This window comes from Neodiprion lecontei, chromosome 3 (assembly GCF_021901455.1).
Source record: "Neodiprion lecontei isolate iyNeoLeco1 chromosome 3, iyNeoLeco1.1, whole genome shotgun sequence".
Taxonomy (NCBI): Eukaryota; Metazoa; Arthropoda; class Insecta; order Hymenoptera; family Diprionidae; genus Neodiprion; species Neodiprion lecontei.
In genome coordinates, this window is record NC_060262.1 from 27,883,435 (window position 1) to 27,910,824 (window position 27,390).

General features: G+C 38.7%; 4 protein-coding genes across 4 annotated transcripts; 2 read left to right on the top strand and 2 right to left on the bottom strand.

Moving 5' to 3' along the window:
- Positions 1 to 7,435: 7,435 nt before the first annotated feature.
- LOC107218042 (raf homolog serine/threonine-protein kinase Raf) lies at positions 7,436 to 13,589 on the bottom strand. The gene has a single exon (XM_015655785.2). It carries the CDS (start codon positions 13,199 to 13,201, stop codon positions 10,976 to 10,978), a length of 2,226 nt encoding a protein of 741 aa, XP_015511271.1. The 5' UTR covers positions 13,202 to 13,589; the 3' UTR covers positions 7,436 to 10,975.
- Positions 13,590 to 15,962: 2,373 nt separating this feature from the next.
- Positions 15,963 to 17,821, top strand: LOC107218040 (estradiol 17-beta-dehydrogenase 8). Its single transcript, XM_015655782.2, has 4 exons — positions 15,963 to 16,209; positions 16,322 to 16,438; positions 16,579 to 16,954; positions 17,433 to 17,821. Exons 1-4 carry the CDS (start codon positions 16,170 to 16,172, stop codon positions 17,647 to 17,649), a joined length of 750 nt encoding a protein of 249 aa, XP_015511268.2. The 5' UTR covers positions 15,963 to 16,169; the 3' UTR covers positions 17,650 to 17,821.
- Positions 17,733 to 18,788, bottom strand: LOC107218041 (deoxynucleotidyltransferase terminal-interacting protein 2). Its single transcript, XM_015655783.2, has 2 exons — positions 18,576 to 18,788; positions 17,733 to 18,495 (listed from the first exon to the last, which is right to left on the bottom strand). Exons 1-2 carry the CDS (start codon positions 18,670 to 18,672, stop codon positions 17,834 to 17,836), a joined length of 759 nt encoding a protein of 252 aa, XP_015511269.2. The 5' UTR covers positions 18,673 to 18,788; the 3' UTR covers positions 17,733 to 17,833.
- A 2,106-nt stretch (positions 18,789 to 20,894) lies between these two features.
- Positions 20,895 to 26,655, top strand: LOC107218036 (nose resistant to fluoxetine protein 6-like). The gene is made up of 14 exons (XM_046735016.1): positions 20,895 to 20,957; positions 22,761 to 22,978; positions 23,539 to 23,723; positions 23,791 to 23,999; positions 24,090 to 24,284; positions 24,394 to 24,487; positions 24,588 to 24,716; positions 24,900 to 25,065; positions 25,167 to 25,246; positions 25,328 to 25,423; positions 25,526 to 25,655; positions 25,727 to 25,901; positions 26,086 to 26,228; positions 26,428 to 26,655. The coding sequence occupies exons 1-14, from the start codon at positions 20,900 to 20,902 to the stop codon at positions 26,554 to 26,556; spliced, it is 2,007 nt and encodes a 668-aa protein (XP_046590972.1). The 5' UTR covers positions 20,895 to 20,899; the 3' UTR covers positions 26,557 to 26,655.
- The last annotated feature ends 735 nt before the right edge of the window (positions 26,656 to 27,390 follow it).

Below are 27,390 nucleotides of genomic sequence, written 5' to 3' on the forward strand. Positions count from 1 at the left end.
ACGACCGATTTTGAGAAGCTCTGTACGTCTTGCCAACTGGATGAATAAATTGAAGATGGCAAAGGTCGGGTTGACGTGGCATTCGAAGCATGTAGAAGTGTCCAGCTACTCACGTGAACATTGGTCTACGTATGTATGGGAGTACCAATAGTGCGTAAATCAATCGAACGGTCGGTTGAGTAAACGTTAGCGGTTGAAGCTGTTCGAATTGCGTCCAAATCACGAGAAATCTGTTCTCGTTAGAAGAGTTCCGTCATCTGTTTTCCGTATCATTTTATTTTGTTTCATTCCCACTTTTTCATATCGATCAAATTAGCGAACACCGCGAACTCGCAGGCTGTATGTACACGTATAGGGCTGCAGGGAGTATAACATGTATAATGTTTAAGTTTAGCGACGGCATAAAAACCTGTATTTTTAACCCTAGCATAAACAAACGCCTGGAATATCACAGAGTTCCCTTTTAAAGTCGCGACGTTGATTCACCGTGAGTGCAGATCACTCGAGGAATTAGACTGCAATAAAGTTTTATAATATGATTATATACGGTGTTTCGTCGTCGTCAAGATAATCGTATACGTAGAGCTGCGAATTATTCGATTGTTGACCGTCAAAGAGGGCGGGTTAAGCATTGGTTTATTCGTGAGCCGAAGAACAATGCCGCGTCAAGTCGCTCAATCCAGAGAAATGGCACGTATCCTAATGAAAGATTTGCGTTAACGTCGATATAAGCCGCGTCGATAGCGGTTGAGGAAAACACGAGAAACCCGCGCTGGGTTATTAATACATGCACGCTCGTTTGCGTAACACATCCAATTATACAGTTAATACCAGTCCGATCAGTAAACAGAATGTATGCGCGTATCATTATTTAAGATACGTTTCACGTACAAAGAAAAATTGAACTTATCGGGCTTCACGCGGTGCTGAACTATTGCGCTTCAGAAATTATAGGTCAACAGTATCCGTGTGATAACCATATGAATACTTGAAATGTTGGCAAAATAACGAAAAAAAAAGAGTGAAGAGGAAGTTGAAAACGATTATTTACTCACCACGAGCTGCTTGGACTGACTGGACGTGTCATTTCTGCACCAACGTTATGCAATACCCTGCAATGTTTGTAAAATAAATGTTTCAAGTGCATGAATAATTTCAACTGTATATTAAGAAAGTTTTCAAGTGAAATGAAAATTTATTTCACACTCGGTTGTTTCGATTATTAATCCCAACCCGAGTGTATTTGTAAATAATGTTTCTTCAATAAATTCTTCAGTATTGCACATTGTGTATGCCTCTACGCCTATTATTAATCTTGCCCAAGTTAAATTTCACCCGATTACCTGGATACAAATGCTTCTGGCGTTGGTACGCTTGGTGTGACTTAACCACCAGTCGTAGTAGAAACTGACAAAAAGAACGAATCGACTGAAACATTGTGAAAATCTATGAGCCTTCAGCTCAATTTATTTATACCTTGCCCCGCGTACGAAACGTCAATCAATTACACACTATAGCTGAAAGCGATGTTTGGAGATACGATCGAATAAAATGGACAATCCGACACCCCTTTGGGCGTATAGCACTGGCATTGACGATTGCACGTACGAGACACTCTGACTGCCAAAGTCCGTGAAATTGTTATATTCATGAAATTTGTGCGACCAACAATCACGCGAGAAAGAGTTTTTTCACTGGATATTAATAATCCTTCTTTCGCACTTAATTGGGAAAACTTCAAATTGTTTATCGCGAGTGACAATCAACCCCTGACAGCACGTTTGCTGTTGTTCTTCCCGAAGTTATCAGTTTCACAGCACTAATAGCTCACCGTCGTTTGCAAAATGAATCACGGTGTTTTTCTTAAACGGGCAGTCGCATTTAGCAATTTTATCGCAAAAATGACTCAGCTTATACTACCTTCAATTAAGTGGGTGGTGATGAACTTACTGATCAAATATAGATTTGTCATAAATACTCTGACCTCAATTCTTCAGACCTTGGTCGTCTGAAATTGTTTCCAAAATCAAGGTTCGAGAGTAACGACGTTAGTCGACACCTTAAAAGAAGACAGGCGGACGCTGGAAGTTTGCTCAATTGAAATTCGTTGTATCCGACAAATGCTTAAAAACTCTGAACGAAAATTCTCGACTCAAGTTTGAAACTCGACCGAAATTCTCCAACCAGCTCAAAAGAACAGTCGGAAAGAAATCCGAACACTCGTTCTTAGAGTCTTTTTTCTTTCTCGAAGATCAACCCGTTATTCGATTCCGGTAACTTCGTTATAACGACTTTTCGCAATTGGCACGAAAACTCTTCGAGGAAATATTTTCACCTAATGATATGTCATTATAGGTATAGCGTAATATCGGCTAACGGAGAAGTTGTCCCGACACTATGCTCGGGGTCTAAGAAGACTATTATTAGTCATGGGTTAAAGGTCGGCTAATAAACGATAAAGATCAGTTTGGAGTATTATTACAGATACGCGGGGATCTGTCTACATCGTCTTATCTTTTACGACTCGGGTTGTGCGGGGATTTTGTTTTTGCAAAATCGATAATATGATTGTGATTGGGCAAATTCAAAGCGAGGATTATAAGATATATCTGAAAAGTTGTACGATCCGTGTGAATAGACATATGGCATCATTTCACGCCAGGCCGTCAGCAAACAGTTAAATGTATGCTCACAAAAAGCTAATGAATGTTTGAACAACGTATGTGCCGTTCCTCACCCAGAGGTAAGTTACAAGCAAACACGTTATTAGCTTGGGCAAGTTTAGTACGTACACTCGGCTTGTTATTGAGACCAATGAAACCACGACGTCATATGACGGTACCGGGGCATGGATAATTGTTTGGGCAAAAGGTGCTGGAAAACGAGAAGTCATGCCAATTGGGTAACTTTTACGTCGATACGTTGGAATTATATTTCACATCAACAGCGCTACCTCGTTATAAGATAATTTCGGAAAATATTCGAAAATGTGTTACCGAGATTATAGTTCTTACAGCGGTAAAAACCCATCGTATTATGTCAATTCTACTCGCGCTTGACACTCGTACTAGATATTTGTTACTTGCAAGCTTGCCTGGATAGCGGTACGCTCCCGTTTGATTTAGAATGCACTGGAATCAATATCTGCCGTGTGGCACTTGACACAGTACTGTACGTCACAAGTGTGTAATTATATAGGTATGTACCTACGTGTCTGGCCAAAGAAATTGATAAAACTCTATCGGAAGCATTGCCGTGACACGTGCTGCTTTTCTAAATTGTTTACATTTTTACATTTATAATGCCTCGTATGCTTCAGGATTGACGGAATCATGTGGGATAGGTCAGTTCTTCACTTAAAATTCACGTCACGTCGATATTTCTTATTTTACTTTACCAACAGCCTTATACCGACGAATTTTCAAGTATTATACGCTGAATCCAAGAAACGATGTTGACGAAACATCTTGGATTCTTATTACAGAGTGAGTATCATTCCAAATCCGTGTGCCAAACTCTAAGTGCAATGTCAACGAACAAAGTATTCAAAAATATTGACAGTGGCGGAGAGGTTGTTGTATACTAAAATTTGCGTCAATCGCGAGAATATCTTCGTTGTACGTCGCGTAGGAAAAAGCTTTACACGTTATACTTTTGCAGCTGCTGAAAAATTGGGTGAATAAAAATCGAACGCTAAATGCAGCCGTTCAATCTTAGCTTTTTCATAATATTTTCCTCGTTAATGTAACAATAAAAGGTGCCCTGACAATTATTCAGAAGTAAAAATAGCCTCCATCACAGGGTTTCAAAAATGAACTCACGACTGTATAAGTTTAACGAGAAGGCTTCTTCGTCTTCTTCCTTTCATCAACCATGTCGTACACCGAGCTCATTATACTCGTATATATCGTCTGCTGTCGTTGCAGGCAGCGTATTGACGGTAGTTACGTTGCTTGATTGCATTGCACGGTACATGTGTAAGTCACGAGTGAGACTGTGATAATAGTAATCCAACTGAACGACTACCGACACGTAAGCTTACCACAAAGTCGGTTGAATAGGCGCGGAGATGATCGATCGGCTGGATGTCGGCGAAAGTTTTACAGTGATATTATACACCATTGATTACGCAGGGTATGAATTCAATTTTTCCAGACAGCACGAACGTCGCGAAGTCGTCTCCCAGACGTCTTTAGGGGAAGACGTTATTCAGGCAGAGGAAAAATTTACTTGGAGAATTTTGAGAAATGGATCTTAATACGTCGAAAAGATGTCTTAGAGACGTCTCAATCCCCATCTCGGATAAAATAGATCGTCTAACGCGTAGTGCCCACACGTAATTCGTAGTCAACACGTGTTTCCATTTCTATCTTGTGAGATAATATCACAACTTTTTGTCGTTAATTACCGCTTCAATTGCACATTTTCTGCTCGACTTTACAATGGAAGGTAAACATTATTCACAGAAACGTTCGATAGATATTCGTACTCATAGGTTCGTCAATACCCCACTGTCTAAATTTTTTCTCCGCGCAACTAAGACGTGTTTGAAAGAAAGATATTTTCACTGTTTCTGAGGACTAGATACTCCCTCTATGGAAAAGTTTCGCGAGTGTTAGATGTGGCCAGACAAGTTCGTTTCATCGATTCGCGTTATGAATTTTTCAGTCCAAGAAAGAGTATAGGTGTTATAACGAATGAACTTTATCTCTATCGAACGATTTGCGGTATAATATGATAATTTAGAATTTATTACGTGATGAACCGACAAAGTTTACTTGAATATTTGAGTAGGTGGATGTTTATAATTTTACGTGCAAATGAGTGACGCGAGCCTTCCTCGGCATCGTAGCTTCTGCAGACCTAGCTACGCTACAGCTAGCTGATACTCAACTCATTGGACCTACGGAAGGTAGCATCCTAGTTCTATACATGTCACCTGAAGCAGGCACGCGTAATGCTCACATATGCGTTATAAATTTGATCGAACAAATCATTTGCAGACCAACCAAACGTTACGTATCCTTGAGCCAGAGTAAAAAAAGAATAGTGTTTCTGATCAATCGGTAAATGAAAAAAATAGCAACTTTTACTACCGCATTCTGTAAATCTGTGACTTTTTATATCGTCTTGAAGTATTGAACTGTACTTTGTCAGGAAACTTTACTATTCTCCACGGCTCTTATGGAAAGTAACTGCGCCTGATCCGCAAGAGTATTGGAATACTAGAGATTTACTGCAACCTCATAGTAATTTCGTCTCGATACGAAGATACTGTATCGTTGCAATTTCAGGCTAGCCACTCAAATTGGGAGTACAAAAATTCCTGGAAAACTTTTCAAAGAGTAAAGAAATAGTATATTGTATAACGAGGATGCAAACTCGGTATTTTCGGACCGAGCGTAAGTTTGCAATATGAGTCGCAGGTGAGCGAAGAGGATCATTGCAAATACACTAGGCGAAAAGACCGTTGCCTCCTTGTTGCACACGATTCTTTATATAACAAGAGTATGTCAGGCATTTTTTTCACGAAGCACGAAATTGAGATTAGGCTCGCGTAATGTCAGATTTTTTCGTGACCGCGAATGCGCGCAGTACAGAAAAGTCCACTTTTAACTCCTAGGAGACTTGAAGGTGGTCTTTTCTGTACTCCACGCATGCGCATTGGCAGACTCACTCGACCGTCGTGGAAACGGGTACTTTGTGTACGGAAAACACGAGTGGAAAAGCGCGTAAAACATGCTCGCGTCACGTGAAGTCCTTTTCATTTACAATTAGTCCATTTCTAGTGTACATAGCTCGGTGATGAACCGATTTTACGCCTTTTATTTCAGACTTGTAAATAACTCACAGCCAACTTCTTTCTTCGGGTCATCATTTTCGATAGGCGATAACATGGGAAAAAATATACGTACATTTTCCGTTGACCAGCCTATCGAAAAGTTTTTTCAGTACAAATATCTACGCGTGGAACTGTGTAGCATGTGGTTTTGCCGGGAAGTAAAAATGAGTTTGAGAAATTAAAAAATAATATTTCACCGGTTGTCCGGAAGAAAGAAATGATGATAATAATAATAATTTATTGCTTCTAGGGAGTACATATTCCCAGAGCAAGGGAGGATCACAGATACAAAAAACATATAGATCATAACCAATACATAAATGTTAATTTAAAATAGAAATTATTTGCAAGTAAAATCGAATTTATAGTTATTCAAATAAAATAAATGCCCTTATGGCGCGTGCATTTCGGGCAAAAATGTATAGCGGCTTGATGAGCTTGCATTTCGGCTTGAGTATGTCCTGGATGGAAGGGGTTGGTACAAAATTAGCTGTTATACGAGTATAATGTTCACGCAGATCCTTGAGTATTGGACATCTTAATAAAAAGTGTTTCAGTGTGTCTTTATCATCGCAGTTGCAGATGGGACATTTGAAAGAAATGATGAAAACAAATGTATTTCGGTTTTTTAACTGTCTTCTGATTGTAATAGTACCATAATATTATATGATACGATTATATTCACACCATATTATTGCAAGCCAATGATATTTTATCATATTGGTAACATACTTCGAGTCATGTGAAATTTTTTTACACTTTTGCATGCAGTTTTCCGCTTTTGCGGTATTTTCACGCTAATCACTCGAGTCAAACACTCATCGTCAGCCCGTCAAGAGGGAGTTTCTAAGAATAGTCTACGATTATTGATTTGAAGAACAAATAAAGACGGTAAGTGACTCTGAAGAAAAGATCAAAGAAAAATACGAAATTGTACGATGGAAGTTTGCTGTAAATGAAACAACCAGGCTCAAGAGCGCCAAGGTTGGCTATCTAAAAGAAGGATATAATTGGCACGAGCCATGACGTAGATGGAAAGGTTAAATGATAGAGAAAATGTATTGATCCGATAATAAGAACGAGGGATTTGGTGTGTATAATATAATACACACATACACACGCGCGCATCAATTTATGCAAATACGTATAGGAACTATATAATGACAAATACGACAACAAGGCTTTCGTGAAGATAAGTTAATTTTATTTTTATTTATTTTTTTTGTTTTTGTTTTTATTTTTTTTGTTTCATTTTGTTGGATACAGTAATAATTAATCGCTTGACGTACAAGTAAACGAATTAAGTAACTCCAAGATTCTGAATTTCTGTTGGTTTTGTTTTTTCACGCTTTTTTGAGAATATACAATAGATGGTGTAAGGATTTTGTCAACTTGATATTTTGGCAAAATTGGTCCAAGTTACAAGCTAAAGTTTCATTAACTGGAAGTTTGCACGTACACGCATCTAGGTGCGTAGGTATTATAGTATACCAAGAACCTTTAGTTATAACGTAGGCCAATTAATTTCAAGGTGTCATTCGCTCCCCACTGTAATCAAAATGCAAACTGAAACTGAAATAATATTATGATGCTATATCGGGAATGTTTAGTTTTGCTTCAGAATAACCAAAATCGTTAAAATTATTATTACTAATATTTTTTTTTTTTTTTTCTTTCCAAACACATATAGTGGAGGATAATTATAAAAAGAATAGTTTTTAATTATCATAAGGTTAGTCGTAGGTAATTAAGTATGTAAATTTACAAGGTGTGATAAATCAAAAAAGACGAGGGAAGAATTTTCCTCGTTCTCTCACATATTTGTTATCTGCTGTCAGTCATGATACATTCTGTAGTTCCTCTGTCATCACTTTATTCTTTTGTCACACCTAGTTCATAATATTTAGTTTACTTTTTTTTCTTTCCTCTTTAGTATTTCGAAATGTTTTTTTTTCATTTTATTGTTTTTATGTTTTATTGTTTACTGTTTCCCTAGTGCGAGAAAGCGTCATAGTCTAAACTTTTGCCAATCCTCTTTTTTCGTTTTCGTTCAACTTTACTACCTTCCAATATCTCACATTTCAATTATCAAATTCTCCAACATTGTCTGCCGTAATTTGTCACATAAATAAATAAATAGAAGAGCAGTTGGCTTTATTTTACGGTATTAACGATTCCAAAGTAAGTTATAGGTGTGTATATATCGCTAAACCTTGGATAGTCTTTCGTTATTATTATTATTGTTGTTGTTTTTGTTGTTGTTATTATTATTATTATTATTATTCATTATTATTTATCATTATTATTATTATATACTTTCCTGGCTTTAGCTCGCATCAAACATCATTGCGGATTATACAACAAATATAATTAACCATATAACAAACTATATCCTGACTTATGTAATTAGTTGTATATGAGGAGGCTTACACATTATGGCTAATCGGACAAACCCCGAATCAATTCGCAAAAATCACACCTCGCGAGAAAATTTGTCAGAATACCGTCTGCTTTGTTTGTCAAAAGGACAAAAAATAATTGAAAAAAAAAAAAACTGTTAATAATTTTTGAAATATATATGCGTGTATTTTCTTTTTTGCATCTGTTTCGTTTCATTCCTCACATATTGAAAGCGTATTCGCCCTCAGGCACGCGTATCTTCCTCCGATTCAAAAATGAGATAGACTGCAGTGACCCAAAGTCCCATCTTCGCTTTCACCAGTGAAAGCATTTGTGTTTTTTGTTTTTCTTTTTTTAACTTTTCTTTTACTTAAAGAGATAGAGATAGAGATAGAGAGAGAGGGGGGGGGGGGGGGGGGTGAGAGAAAAGGAACGAGATCATTTTAAAATCATGCTTTCCGAAAATACGGGTCACAAAAACGTGACGACTATTTGAAAAGGGTTTAGTAATCGTGGTCTCTATTAACTTTAGCATGATAATACATACGAAGTAGAACGAAGTACTTTTTAAATCATCGATAGGATATAATTCCATACGAGTTTATAGATTGAGTGCGTGCGTATATTTTCGTACGCGCGCATTGTGCACAATTTATTAGGCAAATTTTTGACTTTGGTTTTCATTTCACTTCATTCCATTTTTTTTAAATATTCTCCTCCTCTATTTCGAAGGCCTAAGTTTATTTTGTAGATTTTATAATAAGATAATACTAAACGCCGAGCAAGGTGTGAATTCGGGTCATTGAGATCTCCGTCGAAATAGCGACCTGCCTTAGCTCTATGATTTATACATAATATGTATTATACATATGTGAAAACAATCAACCCAATCATTAATTCATTACAACATTGCGTGCCACTGATGTTCTTAGCATATTATAACGGCAGTCGTGCGGCGAGCTTCGTGTGTGGAATTTATAGATCTGCACACGAGCCTTTCAAGAACATAGAATATTTTTGCGAACAATAGACAAGCATAATCGAATCGCTGCAACGATAAATTTCTAGCCATAGTAAACTGTGAGCCCAAATAAGGTAAATAACAAATATTTCGGACAGTATTTATGCGTGAAAAGTGGAACATTGTTTTTTTTTTTTTTTTCCTGTATGTGGTAAATTTCGAAATTTCATCCGTAATCAAAACTTGATCAATCGTATACCTAAATCCTATCCTGGCGACAACAGTTACTGAAACACTACCCAGAAAATTGACCTGCAAAATTTGGAATGCGTTTTACAGTCTTGTTTAGATTATAGAAGACTCTGAGAAGCATGATTAAATTATATGAAAATTGTTCAAATAAAACGGGTATCGGATTTCTTTAAGGCGGCAGCACCATTATACTCGTCTATTGAACGCTGCGTAATACTTTCTGTGTTTAAAATTTTTATTTAAGAGTATGAAAATATATATATATATACATATGTGTATATATATATATGGATATATCCATTATATGTAACAATCTATATATATTATATATATATATACATGCGTAATATATGTATACATATATAGATTATTATATGTAATGCAAATGAAACACTCGTATGTTGTTAAATGAGATCAAAGCGTAATAATCGCGCGTTGTTAATGTGCAGGTGTGTACGTATGCCAAAGTTGAAAATAGCCGTATAGATACTATCTACCATGATTTTTTTTCCACTTGACAACAAAGAAGAAAGTTTAAATAAATTCTACCCAGTTAATTGATAGTAGCTTACAATGTACCGCAGTAAGCATGTTCCGGTGTGTGGTCTGTGGCTGCCTGCTTGCGTGCGTGTGTGTGTGTGTCTGTTGTGTATGTGTGCCTGGATATAGACGGAATACTGCGGAGTAGAAAAATAATTGATTAAACTAAGTCCAACATTTTTTTCCCGACTTCACTTTGAAACAGACAATTAAGTTACTATTATTTACAGTAATACGATCATTACAAGTTACGTAATTTCATAATTATGTTTCTGTTATTTATCTCGTTATCGTAAAATTCTAATTATTATAGAACTGACTCAACTGTACACATCCGATACATCGCTTTACTGCTCTCTTTACGAACCGATACGAAAAGTGCTTTGAATTATGAATAAACATCATCATTGTTATCGAATAATAAGTTTGTGTGAACGAATGTAAAAAGAATGAAATAAATGAATTTGTTCGTTTGACTATGCGCGTAAGATATTTTTAAATCCTTTTTAAGGATTTTAAAAAATTAACGTAAGCGCTGTCATCATACGCTGGGAAAATCAAATATCTATGTCATAGATATTATAAATATGAGAGCAGATATTGAATAACACGCACAATTTACCATACCTCTTAAAGTACCATACACAGTTCACAATTCATCAACATATATTATCTAATCATATAATGGTGGATTTTTTCGTCTTATTTATATAATAAGAGTAGTTGGTTTATTAGAGCACAACAGTGTTTCTTTCTCACGTTTGTCAGGTCGATACTATTTTGGTTAAGATTATACAATTTGTTCGTGTCCTATCGTATATTTGATATTATACCAAACAAAAACAATAGGAAGTAACTACGTAGATTGTTCGCAACTTAATTTTTTTTCAAATTTTTCTCTTTTCAATTCTGTTTCTTTTTCTTTAATGCATTCTATTATGTTTTTATATGCCAAGGGTGAAAATTCAAAGTAATGTCCATTATATGTTCCCGCCCGATGGGTAAAAAGGGAATGCTCCGAATTGAAAGTTGACAGGCGTTTTAGGTGAAGCGCAGGCGTAAAGGAAATCATCCGTCTGCAATTGAGTTCGATTTAAATTTGGTTCCGAAGCTGATCTGGTTATCTTAGGCAAACCCTGAATCAAACCTTCCAAGCTAGCTAAAATTTGTCTAAATATCGGTCTTTCATCTCTGGAAAATTTTATACAGTCTTCCGTCAGGCGTTTCAAAGCCTTCGGAGTGTCCGATCTGAGTTTGTTCAAATCAGGACGCAGGTAGCCTCTCCCAACCATGAAGAGAATTTGATCTTTGTTGTTATTGTTACAATAAGGTAACTGTCCGGTAAGCAGTTCGAAAAGTACCACTCCGAAAGCGTAAACGTCGGACTGATAACTGTAGGGATTTTCTTCCTGCATTCTGATAACCTCGGGTGCCATCCATAAAATGGAACCAGTCGGTTGGTGAAATTGCTGAGATCCAGACCACCTTGTCTTCGCTGTTGCCAGTCCAAAATCACCAATCTTCACAGTCAAGTCATCGTGCAAGAATATATTGTTGCTCTTCAAATCCCGATGAATGATGTTCTTTGCGTGTAGATAATCCATACCCTGTGCAGTCTGTCTGCCAATTTCAATAAGTGTCAAAAGTTCAAACTTGGATTCAAAAACATGGAGGTGTTTGTACAAAGACGATCCCTCGCACCATTGAGTTACTATGGCGAGCTGGGGTTTACTGACGCAACCCATAAACAGGAGTATATTAACATGACGAGTTTTCCTGAGCACTGCAACTTCATTTTTAAATGCCTGGAGTTGAGCCAGTGTTGGAATTTTAACGTTCAAAGTTTTCACAGCCACCGGACCGTGCCAATGAGCTTTGTACACCGTCCCGAACGATCCTGAACCGATGCGAGGTCCCACCAATATTTCATCGGCCGGAATCTCCCAGTCTTCGATCGACTCTCTGGGGGCCAATAAATTTTTCGAAGATTCGTCAGCCGACCTTGCCCTTGGCCGTTTTGGCCTCAACGTACTCGTCGGACTCGCCTGCGTCGATTGACTGTGCTTGGTCGGACTGCTTCCAGGTGAAACCGGACTCTGAGTGTTACCAACCGGCCTTCCCAGGCTTTGAGATCTGGTGTAATCCTCGAGAGACGAGGGATCGCTCCCTGGTTTAACCATGTTGAAGCAGACATTGGGAGCGGAACTGGAGCGATCTTGCTGCCCCAAGGTTCTGGGATGTCTGTGACTTCTGACAGGAGCCAGAGACGGAGACATGCTTCGACTTAGACCATAGCCAGATGGAAGTTGGAGTATTCCAGCAGTAGTTTCGGGGTTGTGAGCCAGAAGAGCCTGGTAGTAAGCATCTTGCATGCGAACCTGATGACACAGCGCCGGAACACCGCCGGCACATCGTTGATGAAATCTGTAGTTACAAGTCCGGCAATAGAATCCTTGAAAGAGAAGTTTTCTACAGAATTCGCAGAACGCCAATGAGAAAAATGTCTTTCTAGCAAAATTGTGCGATATAGAAGTCGTTATAGGAAATTTATCCAATATCTCGACCGATATCTCGTCGCATTCCAAAGACGAAATGTCCGTGTCCCAGGGAATCGGTATCTTGGTATCGTTGTGTCCTATTACATAGACCACGCACATTTCCGGCGTAAGATTTCGCAGCTTCATCGCCTTGGCGAGGGCGTCTCTGAGCGAAAGTCCCTCTTTGACTTGGACGCTGGTGCGTTGCTGATTGGGTAGATGAGCGCGTAGCAAAGACTTCAGCGGGGTTCTCGGGTCTGGTTGTCTGGATGGTGTCTGAACCTCGTAGTCAATGTTAACACTAGCGGTAGAGTTCAGGAGCTCGTTGAGCTTCTGTTCCTTGGATTCGAGCTCGTGCAGCTTGCTGGTGAGTTCCTGATACTCGGTGAGGTAGATCGGAGGCGGGTGTTGAAAGCCGGCGAACTTGTTATTGAGCGCATCGATGTTCTGCCTCGTGACATGGATGACACTCTGGATATTTTTCAACTCGTATCTGAGGGGATCCGTCTCGAGGTAACAGTCTTCGAAATCACTCAAATCGGCGTTGTTGCCTGAGTATCCCTGCGACATGGTGTTTGAATGGTCATTACCATTACCACGGGACGGTGTCGTGTACGAAAACGTCGGTACTCTACCATGGACGAATCTTACTTCCCTAATAACTGCCATTTTCTAACGAGACCCACCTGACGCAGGTTGTTTTGTTTTCCTCGCAATGAACGTCGGCGGCGACGACATCGTGTTTAGCTAAATGGCCTTGCGAATTTAGCCGCCTATCTTCCTCCTTCTCCGCCACCTCCTCCTCCTCCTCCTCCTCCCCCCCCCTGCTCGGCCGCCAATATCTTCACCTTTTAACGCGATATAATTACGCACCGTTGGATATCACTTCACCCGACACCCGTCACTTTATATTTAAGTACGCGCCAACGATTGTTTAAACAATATTTATATTATTGCGGGTCGCACGATAATCGAGACTCTGAAAAACTCAACAATAGGCCAGTGTCAACGGCGGCTGCTTTCGCTGCCTTATTACTCTAAACTCTTGCGCAGAACCCGAACGGCGAACCGAACCGACACGGAAACTCCCGAGTTCTGTGTGTCCAGCGCCTCCGATACGTATATGGGTCATTCCACGTCAACGGTATAACGTGTATACCGTTTTCGAAAATTCATTACTAGACGGGTTTTCAAACATCATTTTGTATCAACCCTATGAAGAGTATGTCTGGCGGAAGGAGGGTTCGGAACGAGAATAACATTCCTCATTTCGCTTATTGTCAATCACGTGATTAAAGACGTGAAATAATCTTTTTCCATGCATTATTTTATAATCTTTAACTATCCGTATAATATTGCAGTAGTCGTTCCAATAGTTTCGTAATATTCAACATTTATGGTTGAAATGGATTGAAACGAATTGAAATTGTAAAAACAATCGTTTGGAAGTGAACATTTTATGCGAAGAATATGAACGATTTAGGATATTATAATGTGGATCTCGGGTGAAATTCATATTGAAAGGGAAAACAATCGAAATATACTATAATATCAAGAATTGGTTTGTCTGAAATACTGTTAACTACTTTTTTTATCTGCTATCTAGAGTTTGTGTTCAATTCGAACGTTGAGAATTAAAAGCAGAACGGATGTCAATGCGCGGTTGATGCTTAGTAATGAGAACCGTGAATAGTCGATAAAAAGAATAGAATTCCATAGAAATTAGCGGTCGAGTTTGTGGTTAGTTGAAAATTCCAAGACATGCATTTATATGCACGGTTAATATAAAAAAAAAATACACGTTTCAATTCTTTTATGTTCGTGGAACTTGAATTTTTATTCCATTATAATCACAAGACGATGTGCAAAAAATTTCGTTACAGACAAAATCCGAGAACAGATTAATTCGGTACAATATAATTTGGATACGTGCGTCAGGTTTGACCGCGGTTTCTTCACGTAATTTGTGAAAAGACTCCAGTTCCTTTCTGATTCTTTGGTTTTTTAATAATATCTCAACCAAATAATTTTGAATTACACTTTAAACTTTCCGGATAATTTCCGGGGGTGCAACCCCGATTTTTCTGATACCGACTTATATATTTATATACCTGTAGTTTTTCAGTCAGAGATTTGCAGTGTGTAGTATATTGTATATGCGATGCGATAGTGAATAGCATTTTCAATTTGATCGTTCCCGTGACTAATATATCTATTTATTAGCAGCCCGTCGTGTGGGTTCATCCGCTAATATTTTCAAATTCTTATTGTAGCTAAATTATTAGACATAGCAATGTGGTATTATCTGGAAGAGTTTAGTCAGCGTTCACACAAGTGTGCGATCTCGGTCCGCCTTGGTTTACAAATATCGTTATGTATACAAAATTATAAACCAGGTTGTAACGAAATATAGCCTAAAACCTGGCCAGATGTTATAGCTATTCACAAAAAAAAAAAAAAAAAAAAAATAATAAAACTCGGTTCATTAATTCTTGAGTTATAAGCGAACATACGGACAGACAAACAGGGAGACGTTGGGTTTTATATACGTAGAGAATTGGAAGAGAAGATAGAAAACTAATCGCAAATCCAAGAAAATGTTGAGGCAAAACCCGAACCAAATTATTAATATACGTATAACGAGTTGCGAATTTCTATTTGTATTTTAAAACCGTAGAATATTAATTATGAAGCGAAGTTTCGCTGGAACTTCGGATTATAAAACAGTCTATAAAATTAGTATTCGTGATTCCAACCAAACTCGACTTCAAAAGAGTTGTAAGGACTCCGAATTATACCGTCTCGATAAACCATATATGAAGTTATTTAAAACAATTGAATTTAACGACACGTAATTTAGAAACCCTCAAGATTTGTAATTCTAGTGCAAACGCGGTGAAGATGCTACGCCGAAGTGCGATGTTGTCTCTTATTTTTATTTTTTCTTTCTTTCATTTAAAGAAATGCAAAAATGCCGACGAGGGAAAACAGCAGACAAAATAATAAGCTTTGGAGCTTCCATAATCCGAGTCGTCTGTTACAAACAGGCTTATTCACGTATTTTACATAGCTGAAACGGATAGCTCGTGACCAAGATGGATAACTGGCAAACTATATTTGCAGTCAAACCATGCAATTACGAATAAATTTGATTTAAATGCATCGCGTTTGCGTACGTGCAGCCTCTGCGTAATTTATATCTATAATACTCGCGCACACGTGCCATGCAGGGCAAGCCGTTAGTCAGTCAAAAACCGCGTTAACGCAATCGTATGTGTGAATAAACGCGTATGACATCACGCAACGCCCGCTGACGTCTCTAGCAGACGACGCGTTGCCACAGCAACGGTTTTACAATTAGTATACGTCTTTAAGTTCGTTACGTATGCGATTTTGATAAAAATTGATCATTCCATAAATAATATTTAACTTCCCTCGGTGTTTTACTTATTTTTTTAATCTTTCTTTTAAATAGGTCTCACATCGATGTCGACGCATTATTTCATCTCTCAGTTATTTTTCCTGATATCCAGGTTTACTCGGCACGATCCAACATTAAGATACCGTGGTTATCTGAATAATTGGCCTTGGGATTGGCATCAGAATGAGCTGTGATAGTTGAAGAAACTTGACAAACATGTCGGGTATTGTTGCGGGAAAACTTGCATTTGTCACAGGTTACCATTACTTTATTTCTCGACTTTTACTACTTGTACAAATGTATTTCGTTTCGCTTCTTTTGTTCATTCGATGTGAATTTGCGCGGACCGCAATTTTTCATAATTTTAGGTGCTGGCAGCGGTATAGGCAGGGCCGTATGTCGGATACTGGCAAGGGAAGGTGCTAAAGTTATTGCATCTGATCAGAATTCGAAAAATGTTGCAGATACTGTAGCTACATTGGAAGGTAAATTTTAATTTATATTAATATTTTATTGAACAGCGAGTAAGAAATTTGACAAAAGTCATTGACGTTGTTATAGGCAAATTTTAATACACTTAAGTAAGGCAGTATCAATGATTCTTTTTTTTCAATTGTTTTTTCAGGTGGTGATCACACTGCGTTAACGGTCAACGTCACGTCGTCAAAGAGTATAAATGATGCATTCAAATCAGTCATTGAGCGCTACGCAAAGCCGCCAACTTTGGTTGTTAATTCTGCGGGCATAACGCGGGACAAATATATGTTGAAACTTTCAGAAGAAGATTTTGATCAAGTGATAAACGTCAATCTAAAAGGGACATTTCTTGTCACTCAAATTGCTGTCAAGGCAATGGTAGAAGCCGGAGTGTCAAACGGAGCATCTGTTGTGAACATCGCGTCGATCATTGCAAAACTTGGAAATATTGGTCAAACTAATTACAGTGCTTCAAAGGCTGGCGTTGTAGCTATGACAAAATCTGCTTCCATGGAATTCGGAAAGTGAGAACAGCTTGAGTACTTTTTTCTGATCGGAATGTAGGCACGGCTTGGTCTGACTATCAATTTATAGACAATAGTTTGCGATTTTCCGTAAGAAAAAACGAAAGAAGTTTTGGTATCAAGTAATATACGTAGATTGTACGAAGTGCTGCGGCAAAACAAAATTTTAAGTGCACTTTTTTTCTCAAGATCAATAATGCTTTGTATAAGAACGAGTTTATTTCTTCAATAGACTCGAAATTTCTTGAGTTTTCCCGGTTTTCCCTGTGCGTGCAAACCCTGTTAAGACTAAATACTAGACAAGAGAATAATACCGAATTTACGATAATGATGTAAATTTAAAAATAGCACCAACATTTATCTTCAGAGAATGTAATAATTATCTCAATTAGTATAACAGAATAGAAGACAATTTTTCAATATCTGATGTTGGTTGAAAAATGTTCTATGTAATCTGCATAAAGTTTTATGATTTCAGGTTTGGGGTTCGCATCAATGCCGTATTACCAGGCTTTATTAAAACACCCATGACAGATGCTGTCCCAGAGCATATTTTAGGAATGGCGGCAGCAAAATCTCCGTTAAACCGAGTGGGAACACCTGATGAAGTTGCTGAAGTTGTAACATTTTTATGTTCAAACAAGAGTTCTTTTGTCCATGGTGCGTCCATAGAAGTTACAGGGGGCTACCATTAGCTTTAAAAAAATTGCCTTCGAGTATCAAGAGGAGATTTTCCACTCGAATGAGTATGTAATTAATTAACAGGGTGAAGCATAAATAAAATCAAAATGAAATTTATTCTTATATCAGAGGACTGTAGATTTTCCATTTTAAATAAATAAAACAGCAATGAAAGTGTTGAAGTGACGTTTGACGGAATTATTTCTTCTTTCCTTTTAGTTTTCTCGCATGCCTGTGTGATTTGAAATGCATTTTTCGTTTCTCGTCGACGATTTCTTTGTATTTTCGTTTATTGAATTTTGAGAACTCTGCATCGGCCATAAGCTCATCGATGATCGTACGCTTTCGCTCTTTCTTAGTTAGACGACTGTTGTAATAGTCAAGCGGCGAATCCATGACTTTACCGATTTGAAAGTATTTAGGAAGTACTTTGAGATCGTTCTTTTTATAAAAGTGCTTAGGATCAAGAACGGACCGCATTTGAATAACTTCTAGATCGTGCCTGACTTCGTCTGTCATTTCAGGAGCAGGTAAATTGAACCATTTCTTTCCTTTAGTCTTTTCTCTTTCCCTACGTCTCTGCGCCTTTAATCGTTTCTGGCTCTCGTCGTACGTCGGAACAGATTCGAGCTTTTCAAAGCCTGGTTTAATAACAGACTTCTGTAATATTTTGTCCAATGGAGTCAACTCCTTTGTTATTTCTCTAACACTTGTAGAGTTTGGCGGCTGCTTTTTCGTCACGCTTTTCCAACCCATGTGTCGCTCGAATTCTTCGATATCAATGTCGTTGCTTGGTTTTCCTTTGCATTTTGTCGACGCAACCTCTTTCGATATTGACTCCAATTGCGCCGGATCGAAATCTGAAATATCGCGTTCAGGTTACGGTGTATCATTCCTTACAAAGCTGCTGATATTTGGCATAAGCTTAACCTTCGCTTACCAAAATCATCGCTGTCGGGATCATCGTCGTCGCTATCGGCAAGCGTATTTCTGTCCAAAAAATCGGCCCGTCCTTTCGTGTCAATGATGATGTCCATTTTTCTGCGTTTTAATTAAACAGTACCATGTATCACTTGCCACTTGGTGCGAATTCTAATTTCTATGCTACAAAGCACATGGGTTCAGCGGATTCAACGTTGCCAACCCTCCGGTGGCAAGAGGTCGTACTCAAAGTGAATATCGACCGTAGTTTGAATTTCAGGACCGTACAAAAATTTCACGGAGTACATTTTTGTTTTTTAAATTTTATCGTCGTATAATTACTAGAATTTTGCTTCTTTACTCAGGGATCAGACAGTTTTTAACCAAATAATTGGCATTTTTACTTCTAAGAATATTTCAAACTAACGATAAAGATTGTGAATTTTTCAACTATACGAAGCAGTTGCCGGATACTTGAAGAAAACATTTTCATTATTTTTGAATGAATAATTAAAGACATAACCAGAAATGTGACCTACTAGGACAGTTTCTTTATAGTTCTGTACTTGATTCTTTTTCAATATTAGAGGCTAGCCAAAAAATGCCTTAAATTCTTACAATTTTTCCAGGACCGTATATTTAGCGTACGGTCGAGCAGCTGGACCGTATGTTCGTACGGGAGGCGAAATTACCGCACAAATACGGTTGGCAACACGGCATGGGTTCACAATCAGTCACATAGCAGGTGTCGACATCTGTCGGCGTCGTGGCAAAACTTCGCCGACGCACATCGGGAATTAAACTCGAAAACAAGTTCGAGAATTTCTCTTGTTATTTGGTCTTTATCACGTAAGACTTACACAACGGACACACTTTCTCTAATTCGATATCAAAAACACATATTTTGTGAGCTTAAAATAACCTCGCATTATTTAGAAAGTTAAAATGTTAAAGCTTTAATTAGTCAATAATATGAAACTGCATAGAGTTGCCTAAGTGCAGGCGGGTTTTGTACGCCGTTAATTTATTTCAGTCATATTCCTTTGGTAAAATGCAAACTTTATATCTCTTGGGAGATAAATAATTGCATGTTTATTATAAATAAAATACTTACAGTTTCCTTTGAGTCCGCGTTGTTCCAAATAGGAAATTTTCCCAACTTCAATTCATCTCAAATCTTATCGATCAGAATTAAAAGTATTGTTCATATTGTACTGTACGGTAATATTTTCAATTACCGCAATATGTGAATAATAAAAAAGTGTTTACCACAAAGTTATCTTGAAATTCCAATCAATTTTCTGTACATACCGAAGTTACGCGGTTTATTATTTATTCATGTTTTCCCCCAACAATGATCGTTACTCAATTTCACTTCTAAGAATATTATACCCACACATAACACGGTGTGAAATATGCCCGGAGTAATGATTTCCCCTTTGCTTGAATTATCATTTTCCTTGCACATTGTGTTATGAAATTACTAAACGTTACTGATAATTGTATGTTGAATATGAATGCATTATCGATGTAATTATTTTTAAAGTTTGGACACCGCTGAAACAGAATTTTTGCGAAATACACTGTTTAAGTTTCATTTCTATTTGAATCCGTTGACGATCTGCATGCAAGCTGAACTCAACAACTCATGGCGGAAGTAAAACTGCAAGATGTGGAAGCAGTACGCTCTTATGTATTTGAAAGTCTGATGCAAAAAGAAACTAAAGCTCTGCAGCTGGTAGAACTCACGTGGGGGGAAACGCTCTATGGGAATATATGAGAACATGCACTTGATCGAGAAAGGACAGTGTATGAGTTTCAAAACGTAGGGTCAGTTCAGGGTTTTCGCAACAAAAAAAAAAGAAAAAAAAGTGACGTAAAACTACGAAAGTCAAAGAAATAAACACAAATAATTTGACTTCACGATCATATTTTGAAATGTTCAAAGTTGTGAAAGAATTCTATATTTTCCTTTAATACGCGATGGCTCGTGTGCATCAACTGATCTTCCTTCTGTTGTTGGAGTGTACCGTCATTTACTCAAAATTAAATAAATCTATAACGGAAAGTGTCCAAAATGATTCCATTCCAAGAAACAAAAATTCGGAAAATTTTCCTAGGCGCGTTTTACCGACAGAGAATTACGCATCAACGGACACACGGGTAATGTTTAAAGTAAAGAATTTTGACGAGTCAAAGGATTTGGACAATTCGAACAATTTTCCGAGCAATGAAGTACCCTTTGACATGGATGATGTACTTGAAATTTGGAATCCAAGAAACGTTGCGCAAGTTTGGGACTCCAAGTCGGACCGCGACGTGAACGTATCATCAAACTGTGACATGGCATTGGTTAAATATTTTCGAGGAGTTCTCAACGGCGACAATTGGGCTTTGAAAAGTAAGCAAAAGTTAACCGTATTTTGTTTTCAGGTGAATCGAAAAAATTGGATGTTCTTCAACGATGTATAAGGTTTACTGCCTAAATCAAAAGTTCGACCAAGTACAAACATTGTTAGAGATTCTTTTCGATAGTTTTTGTCTTTTCCTGACTTTTGATTAAGATGTACCGAACGTAAGACGTGGCTTTAACAGAAGTTTGAAAAAAATTGCATAAGTCTTGTGTTACATATTAATCTTGCAAAGTCCCACTTCTTTGATCCAATGTTTATCGCCATTCAAAACTCCCGTAGGGCCAATTCGCTGCAAGTTTCGAGTTGAACGAAAATCATTAAAAAAAAAAAAACGCTCTCAAACTAATTCCTCAACTCTTGTTCTCGATCGAGCAAAACAATAATTTCAACGCAGTAGGTATATCTATAGCTTGCATGATGTGGTACGGAACAAGCTTATATCGAAGCAAGGAAGTGTGAACGGCTTTACGTTGGATAAAAAATAGCAACTGCAACTAGTTCCATGACATAATGCGATACGAAACCCTTCCTTTTCTTCGCGAATGCCTTTCGAGTGTTCTCAATATCACACTTTCCGCCAACTTACTCTCGCCAGTGAAAGAACAACATTGCAATACCTATACTTGCAAAGGCTCACATAATTGAGTCGTTAATCATAGGAGTTTGTAATTTCCGCGGATCCAGTTACGTCCGATTACATGAGTACACGTCAACCTTTCAGTATAGGTAATAATAGTAATATGGTAAAGCTCGAAGCGGTAGTAAAATAAAACCTCGAAATTCAAGAGGTTCGATAACGTTCGCTCGAGCATCGCATTCCTCTCGTCAATTCGAATGCGCAAAGCACCGCGATCTCTGCACCCGGCACAATTTTTCGGCGAATGTATTTCCCGCGAGGGGTAACCCGTGGGATCATCAAATTGAGAGCCGCGGGAGCAGGATGCTTCCTGTAGAAAGTGAGAAAGCCATTCACCCCGGTGTGCGTAGGCACCGTGTATCCAATGGTTTTGCCACTCCTGCTGAGTACATAACGTGATTTAACACGTTCGCAAGCTGACCACTGCACGTCTACATGCGGTGCGTTTTGCCTTTATAGCCGAGAGCATGTATGGTTACGCAACGTTTCGCATTATATCCGCACAAGCTGCAGCCGACTGAAACATTCCCACTGCAGGCGCTGCAAGTACAGCATCGACTATAACGTAGGTAAACACGTGGGCTAGACGTTGCTAATAATAAAAAAGGTGAAACTGGTGAGTTTCACCCTATATTTGACGCACCGACGAGTGCTGGATTTCAGTTTGAGCAAAGTGAGCTCAGTTCCGATTCCCGATATGCTAAAGTCGGCGGTCATCGTTCATCAATAATTCCAGGTCGCTCCTTGAGCACGTGCTCGTTCCGAATGTGCAACATCTCCGATATTCATGTCGCGAGTCAAGTTCAGTTTGCTTGAAACATGCTGTTGGCAATATTCGGGACGAGAATGAGAATTTATTTACAATCGGCTGCACTCTGAGCAGATGCGTTTGCTCGTGGATGCACCTTACGGACATGACCGACAATGGACTGCAGTCATCACATTTCGAATTGTCTGATCTCGTAAGCTTCGCGGTGAAAGTACCGGACTTATGCAATATGGGATAATAAGTAATAGTTTAATAATTTATCGTTATATCACGTCACGGAACGTATATTCAATTATTTTTGAATTTCGAGCTAAGGTAAGGATATAATTAACGGATTATTTGGCTAAGAACCGAACTTTCTTTTTGTCGCGTTTCATTTTTTAGTGATGGATGCCGATGGAAGGCACACTTGGGGGTTGTTTTGGGGCAGCAGGTACTGGGTTGGATCGCCCGATCTGTGTCGCGAGATGAATCGCGAGGTGAAAGACACCGTTGGATTATTTGAAAGTGATCGCAAGGAGCATCTGGCAGCCCCGCCGTTCGGAGTTGACGTCAATTCCGTAAACTTAAGGCTTGACATTTTAAAGCCAGGCCTGAACGGAGTGAGTATTAATGACGGCTTGGGTAATATATACGAACTGGATTACCCAATTACGATATAACAATTGATCCGTCAGCCCGAAGGCTCTTGAGAATGCATTATAAATATTCAAAGAATAACGCGAGGAGCAATACCCAACATTTTCACCTATTGAATTTCGAATACGATTTGTTGGATAATTACTGTGTAGAACGATTAATAGCACATGTTAGCCTCGTGATTGAAAAATATCAACCGTACAGATCGTCTAAAATTATTGTCACTGCTGTGCGTGAAACACTATACTTTGCAATTATCTGAAAGCATATCCGATATCCTGCAATTTATGACGCTAACTTACGTACATTGGCACGTACGTTATACCTATACGTACAATACGCAGTGTTTCGGATATTCTAGGCACATATGGTGCAATGATTGCGAATTGGAAAGTGCCTGGTGTATAAATTTTTACAACCAACTGCATAATGTTGTTGATATTTTACCATATTTTACCGTAAATCATTGCATGTCGCATTTGAAACGAATCAACGAGGTAATCAGATGAAATTAAATGCCCAGACGCGCGATGTAACTCTTGGACTGTGCTTACCGGATCACTGTACCGTGGATGACGTTTCAATCCTTTTGAATTTCGCTGTCAATACATCGGCGAAGAATGTTCACAGAAAAATCGTTCTAAGCCACGTGCGAAATCTTTCGGACGGTTACACGCTGTGGAGTGATCACACGTTCTACATCATATTGTGAGTTCGCTATGGTCACAAATTAGTCGAGTCCATTTTGTCCCTTCTCTTGAAACTTTACTTTCAGAATCACGTCGTCATTCGTCCTGGTATTCGTAGTTTTTGGAACAATTTACGACGCTGCGCTAAGGTATCAAGTTCTACGTACCGACCAACAAAAGAGGAAAGACTCGAACGTTATTGTTGAGATGAAGAGTTTGAGACCCTCCGAAGATCTTGACGATGCGATTACAATTTCAAAGTTGTGGTCGGTCAAAAGTCACAATGGATCTTTAGGTAGGTACGTGTGCTTAAAATTTGCGGAAGGTTTGTACGTGACTGTAATGAGTTGAGGTCGTCTTACCGCATAGTTGTTAAACTTTTCAGATCTGGTGAATCAAAGGGACGTGCCAAGACCCTTGTCCGAGGCGCTTCTGTCGTTTAGCATTCTACTGAATATTTCGAAACTCGCAAGCTGGGAAGTCGGTGACGATACTTTGGCCCCGATACACGGACTGCGATTAATTTCACTTTTCTGGGTTATCCTGGTCCATACGTGTCTACTGGCGAACGAGATATCCGGTACGCGGGTCTCCACTAAACATTGCGTAACGCGTTCCTTGTATTCCGGGTTCGCACTACTCTGCTGAATGTTAAAATGAACGTAAATCAATGTTGGGACATTTTTCAGATAACATAATGTTCAGGACAAAGGCGGAAAGCGATTTTCTCTATCAAACTATAAGCAATGGTACTTATGCCGTCGACACATTTTTTTTTATGAGGTGAGTTCAACGGTCTACAAAACTTTTCTACGCTAGGAATTGGATTGGATATCACATTTCGAATCAACGCACAGTGACATTATGTTAACCTTTCTTGCAGTGGGTGCTTAGTATCCTTTCTCTACTTTCGCACGATAGCAAAACAACGGATGCGAGAGTTGCAAATTACGAAAGGCTTCATTGGCCAATTTTTACAATTTTTAGGAATGATGTGGTACCGTTATTTCAGGTACGGTATGATAATTGATCATTTTTATTATCCACCGATCATTCGACAGTTCTCGATGCTCATTAAACAGAAACGTTTTTGCTATCTTTTATCAGAATGGAACGTCTTAGTTTTGATTTCAATTATTGACAATCTGATAAAAAAGTAAGACCTTAATTTAATTTCGATACATTGATATTTCAGATTGACGCCACCGTATCTGCTCGTCATAGGATTCGTTCAAATATCCATGAAATGGTATCACGCTCATTCCGTAATCGAATTGCCTGCCTTGGATCACGACACTTGCGAAAAGTTTTGGTGGCGGAATGCTTTGTACGTGAACACTTACTTCCCGATGGAAGACAGAGTATGTTCCTAATTAAATGATCAACATTTAGTGAAAGTAAGGTCCTTCCTCTGAATTGTGTTTCTCGAAATTGGACTGAAATTTGTCGTTTCGACTTACAGTGTATGGTCTGGAGCTGGTACTTGGCAAACGACACGCAATTTTACACCGTCGGTATAATAATTCTGATAGTCGCAGCGAGGTGAGTTTCGATACGCGCAACCTGTCACGCGACAGATATTAATGCACGATCCTCTCTCTGTTCCCCAATCGTATAAATTAGTTTCCTCTACGTTGGAGCGGCGTTGGGAGTCTTGTTCCTGGTCGGTTCTTGGATAATCACGGCTATCGTTACCTTGAACACGGAACACGTTCCCACGTTAGTGAATGCTTTTCGAACATAGACCAAGGTTTAAAACGACAAAAAGAAAATTCCTTGACAATATCGTTGATTTATATGCTGACGATTGGTTCTCCTCAGAATTGAAGAACCCTTCGCTCATTACGAAAGCTTGTACGACAAGCCTTGGACGAGGATCGGACCTTACTTAATAGGAATGGCGACCGGATGGTTCCTCTTCAAAACGAAGTGTCAAATAAAGATGAATATGGTAAACGACGCTCTCATCTCCTCTCGGCAAGGTTGACCGAATGACGAATACTCGTTACATCTACTTTCTAGGTGACCGTAGCCTTTGGCTGGACAATTTCCCTCGCCACCATGTTGAGCATAGTCTACGGTTTGTACGGTAACACGTTTGGTCCGGTATTGTCCATAATGTACACGACTTTGTCGCATTCTGGCTGGGCATTGAGCGTCGCCTGGGTTCTGGTCGCTTGTGTCACAAGGCATGGAGGTAACGTTAGACTTTAATTCAAGTCATTCGAAATGCTGTATTGTCAATTGTACAATGGCGATCGAATTGAAAGATTAATCGAATCACGACGCATCGATTGCTCGGTTACCAAAAACGGACAAGGTGCGATCGTAATAGCTTGAATTTCATTCGGTTATACTAAATGAACTTAAAATTTCGCTAGGTATAATAAACAGCTTTCTTTCGTGGAAATATCTTTATCCACTATCAAGACTGACCTACTGCGCGTATCTCGTTCATCCCGCATTGATGCGTTCGATGATACTCAGGGGCGAGAGTTCCTTGCATCTTACCCAAGGTCTGGTGGTAAGTATTCCATTCACTTTCAGCAAGTACGAATGGAGATAATTCAGAGCATAGTGCCGTTGGCTTGATATCCTCTAAGGCGATTCTAAGAGGTATCACTTTCCTCAGTTAGATGCCGCCAGGCAGCACTGCGAAAGGTAGCGAAATCATTTAAACTCTATGAACTTCATGACTTGAAACCAATTACGTTTCTCCACAGGCAATGCTGTTCTTCGGCGTCACGGTGGCGTCGTACATGGTCTCCATTGTCCTAAGCCTCCTTTTCGAGGCGCCTATGGTGTCGCTTTTGCGGATCGTGCACCCCATGCGTCGATGGAAAAACGATTAAAATCTCTTGTCCAACGAAGTAACAGCACGCTACCAATTTATAAAATTTATCGTACAATCAAAGTTTATTAATAATAAGTAGTATTAATTGACAAGACTTAACACAACTCGTGAAACTAAAGACTTCTGTAGCTTTCAAAATTATAATAATGATAGTAACAATCGTATCGATAATTTACAGTATATTAATCACGCTTACAATAAGTAATTACAGCTTGTAGCTTAAAATTTTTCGTTTACAATTTTGGAATAAATTAGCTTTTCTACCGAATGTCCTACTTAGCGTTTGGTTCCAGGGATTTAGATAGAAATTTCGGCAGTATCTTCTCGTATGCCTAGTTTTATACATATATACTATGGTTATTTTGCGGTTAGCGAAAGAGCCATTTATGCGATTGAAGACTTGACTGCATATGTTTATTAAATATAATCCACCGCAGATTAAGCAGAGATGAAATTGAGTAGAATTCGTTTGTAATCCTTGTATATCTTTTTCTTCGTCCTCGTCAGCAAATTGCACAACATCATTTGTAAAACCCGCGCGCAAAATGATAGCTTTGAAAGTGACTGTATTCGAAGATGAAAGAGATGATACAATCATTACAGCAATTCAAGACCGCATAGAGAATTTCGTATTAAAACAGCAGGAATTAGTCGTTTTGATCAAATGACTCAGCCGTACGACTTCTGGCCCATGGTTACAAACGCATTTTTCTCACCTTCCGTTTTATCAAGCAATGTCTACAGTGTGTATAATTACCCTTCTTCCATGGTAATTTGCCAAAAACGAGTGATACACTTTGTTATTGTGAGTCCCCGTGCCTGGTCTCTGCAA